The 3,953-nt window shown below is 36.5% G+C and overlaps 1 protein-coding gene across 2 annotated transcripts; it reads left to right on the top strand.

The window, feature by feature from the left end:
- Positions 1-346: 346 nt before the first annotated feature.
- LOC122641617 (putative membrane protein insertion efficiency factor) lies at positions 347-2,500 on the top strand. 2 transcript variants are annotated; one of them, XM_043834903.1, is made up of 6 exons: positions 347-477; positions 1,210-1,431; positions 1,544-1,616; positions 1,699-1,758; positions 1,967-2,107; positions 2,322-2,500. In XM_043834903.1, the coding sequence occupies exons 2-6, from the start codon at positions 1,279-1,281 to the stop codon at positions 2,378-2,380; spliced, it is 486 nt and encodes a 161-aa protein (XP_043690838.1). In that variant the 5' UTR covers positions 347-477; positions 1,210-1,278; the 3' UTR covers positions 2,381-2,500. The 2 variants fall into 2 exon arrangements, with proteins under 2 accessions (XP_043690838.1, XP_043690839.1); XM_043834904.1 differs by lacking the exon at positions 1,699-1,758.
- Positions 2,501-3,953: the final 1,453 nt, after the last annotated feature.

Genomic DNA, 3,953 nt, shown 5'->3' on the forward strand with positions numbered 1-3,953 from the left:
TTCAACATCTGGACTCGACGAAAGCACCATACCGTAATGAGTCAGCAGAGTCGAATCGATACCAACAGATATTCGACAAACCCCAGCAATTGATTTGGGCCACGGACAGCGACAAAGAACAATATTCACTCTTTCACAGCAAGACTTTCAAACGATATCAACAGATACCAAATAACAGTAGTAGTAACGATTGGCATCCTTAGTTGAAGCCCAAGTAGAAACATCAAAAGGAGGACTCTTCAGAAAACCCATAGATAATATCAATGGTTGAAGCGCACATGGATAGATCAAAAGAAGAGGGGACTCGTCGGTTTTTTGGGGAATTTTCTTCCCCCCTCCCCGGTCTCCAGTGACCACCAGAAGCCAGAAGTGGGAAACAGTTCTCCAGGGCCTCCTTTCTGCCCTCATAAATCCACAGAAACTGACTTGAGCGGATGACCCAAGAGCCAAACTTAAGATTTTAATTAATGAAATCAGGTAATTTCCTTCTTCTTTACTTATTGACTCTTCACTCTCTGGAACTTTTCTAAGCGATTAATTGTACTCATTTGTAAGACCCATCACCGGATTTCCCTCCCGGAAATCTTTATCTTTGTAATGCTTTATAGCTGATTGGACTCAAATAACTGAAGTCCTGGTTTATGCTGTTCTGTTCTGTTTCAGGAGTTTTCTGTTCATAACTTGAAATCCTAGTTTTCCTTCAATACAGTTTCCAACACTGCGTTTTCATTATGAGTATTTTTCATTTGAGAATCAGAAGTGCATAATTTTATCCTATCATTTAATTTTCCTTTGTTTTATTTTAATAATTTCACCCATTAAAGAGTTGGTGTCCGCTTTATGATTAAAATGCTTTACTGTCTGCTTAATGGTTGCTAGTTGGGAATTTGATGTTCTTTAGCTTCTTCTTCTCACTATTCACAACAATCTTTACTGTTTTAGAATACTTTATACTCTTTTGGTTCACATATTGAGACCAAAGAAGCATTGATCTAATTGATGAAAATTGTAATTCTATCTTATACATGGTATCAGGACCAGAAATTTTTTTGTTGTGACAATTACTTCATGCCAAATTAGATAACTATATACCATTCGCAATACGCAATTCTTTCCAATTCTTTGATTCTTTCATTAATTAGGTAATGGAATAATTCAATCTTGAACAACCATTTATTCAGGGAACTGATTTAGATTGGGAAATATCAGGTTCTGTCTATCTAATCAACAGTTGGATAGGCATCTGAGGTGAATTTATATAAATATACTGTTTAGGAGATGGCTCTTGTTTCCTCCCAGTCCCTGAATTGTCAAAAGCCTTTTGTCCTTGCAACAAATCAAAATGGAAGACCAAGGTTATGTTTCCTCAAATCACCCAGGAAGGGAACAAGTTTCTGCATTTGTCTGAAAACCTTAGATTGTCTTCCAATGGTAATTTTCTCTACAAATTCTACCTTCAGTTTTTAAATATTTGTCCCCTACATATATTGTTTTAGTAATATTAACTAAATTTCCCCGCCAGATCTTTGTCCCCAACCGACAGATTCCTCACCCAAGGCGATTAGTCTTTATTGTCAATGGGTTAGAAGAGGATTCAACTCAGAAGGCCTCTCAAGGTGCATTGCATTTTCTTTTTCTTTTCCTTTATGTTCCTTTTCTGAAAATATTTCCTTATGAAGAATTTCTTTCTTCTCCTAGAGGAGGAAGTGCAGAATTTGGGGGTAAAAACTGCAGTATGTATGCTGAGGTTCTACAAAAGTGAGTGTTCCCATCCCCCCCCCCCCCCTTTTTTTTTTTTTTTATTAAATTCTTTTGATTTTTCCATATGAAATTGATAAGAATTCATCTGACATGATTTCTGATTATGGATGGTTTTCCTTTCTAATATGCCTTTCCCAAGTTGTCAGTAAATTTTCTGCAAATAAATAAATAAAAATGGGGGACCCTAAATTTGGTTTGAAAGCAGGGGAGATCTCTCCACTGTTGCCAAATAGTTGCCGGTATGTTCCTACTTGCAGTGAATATTCCATGGAAGCATACAAGAGGTATGGAGTAGTTAAGGGAACAATCTTGACGGCTTGGCGTCTCTGTCGTTGCAACCCTCTTGGTAATCTCCACTTCCTTAAATTGAATTTTTGAGCTTCCTTCTTCAGAACCCTCTGATGTGCATATAGATTCTTATTTATTCTCAAATCTATTTTATGCATGTCGGATCTGATTTAGTTTTTCATTAGAGTTGGATATTGCAGCTTCTCAGGACACTTCAATACAAATATAAGGCTTAGAAACTCTAAACAAGCATTATCCTTTTAAATTTTCAGGTGGGTCTGGGTTTGATCCTCCACGATGGTTTGACGAGAGAAGCCCACCAGAACAATGAGAGTTTTTCAATATCTTGATATTTTGATTTTATTCATTCTCCTATTAATTTTGTTTAATCTCTTTACTGTAACATCTTGGTTCATTCTTCTTAGATTAAATTTCAAATTCTTATCTATTTTGTGCTTGAGTTTTAGAAATGCCTTCCTTGAATAGACCTAACAAATCTAATGACAAGAACCACCCTCCTGCTAGAAGAAGAAATTGGAACACTCACATACGTCATAATGATCGTGATTATGTTAGAAACTCAGGATTGCCTGCAGTCACGGCAATCTTAAGCTTCAAGACTCTTTCCTTACTACCCAGCATGAAAATCCCCATAAATCTTAAGCTTCAAGACTCTTTCCTTGCTTGATATTTTTCAATGTTTCTTCGGTGTAACCAATAACTGTCACTGGGTTTGTAAAATTAACTTCATTCTATTATTAGACATGAAATGAAAAATGGGATCTGTAATGGTTCTTCCTTCCACAAATATGGTCATGTATTAGGTATTTCTTATGTAGATGACAGTTATCAATTTTATTTTGAAGCTTAACTGTAAGAACGGTTTTTGCTACTTGATAGTCTAGCCAATTCTAAAATCACCTCCCATTTCCCACACAAAAAAGGATAAATAAATACTGGCCTTTGCCAGATTTTTTCAGTCTTATATAAATTAAATGGGCTTAGTGGTGTAATTGGCCCCAGCTAGCCTTGTTCCGACCTTGTCTCCAACAAGCTGAATCTGAGTTATGGCTGGCATGTTCAAGGTCTAATGCAAAATGGGTTTAAAAAAAGAAGTTCCATTTAAGAATTCGATGAAGCAAGATTGTTAATTTGTTTATTTGTCATAACAAAGCTCCCAACGAATGGGAGTTTCCCAGCTTCTTCTCTTTTCTAGTTTGCGTTTTCTTTGCTGCTCTTTCCTTGTGCATGCCCTAAATCTTGTAGGTCATATCCGGTTTCTGAGGTGATCGCCTTGATTTGCAAGTTTCCTTCCAGGGTTTTTTTATCCTGCATGTGACCTTTCTGGATCTCCCTATCTGTCGCTTATCCTGTTTCTGCACTTTCTTTATTCTGTTTGGGTTTGGTTCCTTTCTCATTATCTAGGTTACCCATTCTTTTCTTGCCTTTCAGTAGGCGTTGTCCATCTCTGCTACTTTTTTTTGGTTTATCCCCTGTATTGACCCCCTTTACTTTTTCGCAGGCTTTTTCCTTAATGTCTCATTCTGGATCGAGTTCCCATCCTCCTTCAAAGAACTTCATTAGGAGTGGTTACTGTAAGGGTATTTATGTAATATCTTTTCATATGTTCTAATATAATCCTACTTGTATTAATACTTAGGCTGTGAGGGGCAATCTAGTAATTAGTCCATCTGACCTAAACCCTAATTTCCTATAAATACTAGCTGGAGGCAGCAGTCTGGGTATTCCAAACTAGATACTCAAGGTGTAATGTTTTAAGCAAATCTTGTACTTAAACCCTAAACCCTAACAATCTTAAAGCATTAGATTTTTGTTTTCCTACAATCAAGATCGGTTTTGGTTTTACATATTTTCATTTGGCTTTGGTTTTCTGTTTGATTGAT

The sequence above is a fragment of the Telopea speciosissima genome, chromosome 10, assembly GCF_018873765.1.
Source record: "Telopea speciosissima isolate NSW1024214 ecotype Mountain lineage chromosome 10, Tspe_v1, whole genome shotgun sequence".
NCBI classification, from domain to species: Eukaryota; Viridiplantae; Streptophyta; class Magnoliopsida; order Proteales; family Proteaceae; genus Telopea; species Telopea speciosissima.

Bases quoted from the DNA above. Each gene is read 5' to 3' on its own strand.
- LOC122641617 (XM_043834903.1), top strand. From the start codon at position 1,279: ATGGCTCTTGTTTCCTCCCAGTCCCTGAATTGTCAAAAGCCTTTTGTC. The intron at 1,617-1,698 runs GTGCATTGCATT...TTCTTCTCCTAG, and splicing joins AACTCAGAAGGCCTCTCAAG to AGGAGGAAGTGCAGAATTTG. The intron at 2,108-2,321 runs GTAATCTCCACT...TTAAATTTTCAG, and splicing joins CTGTCGTTGCAACCCTCTTG to GTGGGTCTGGGTTTGATCCT.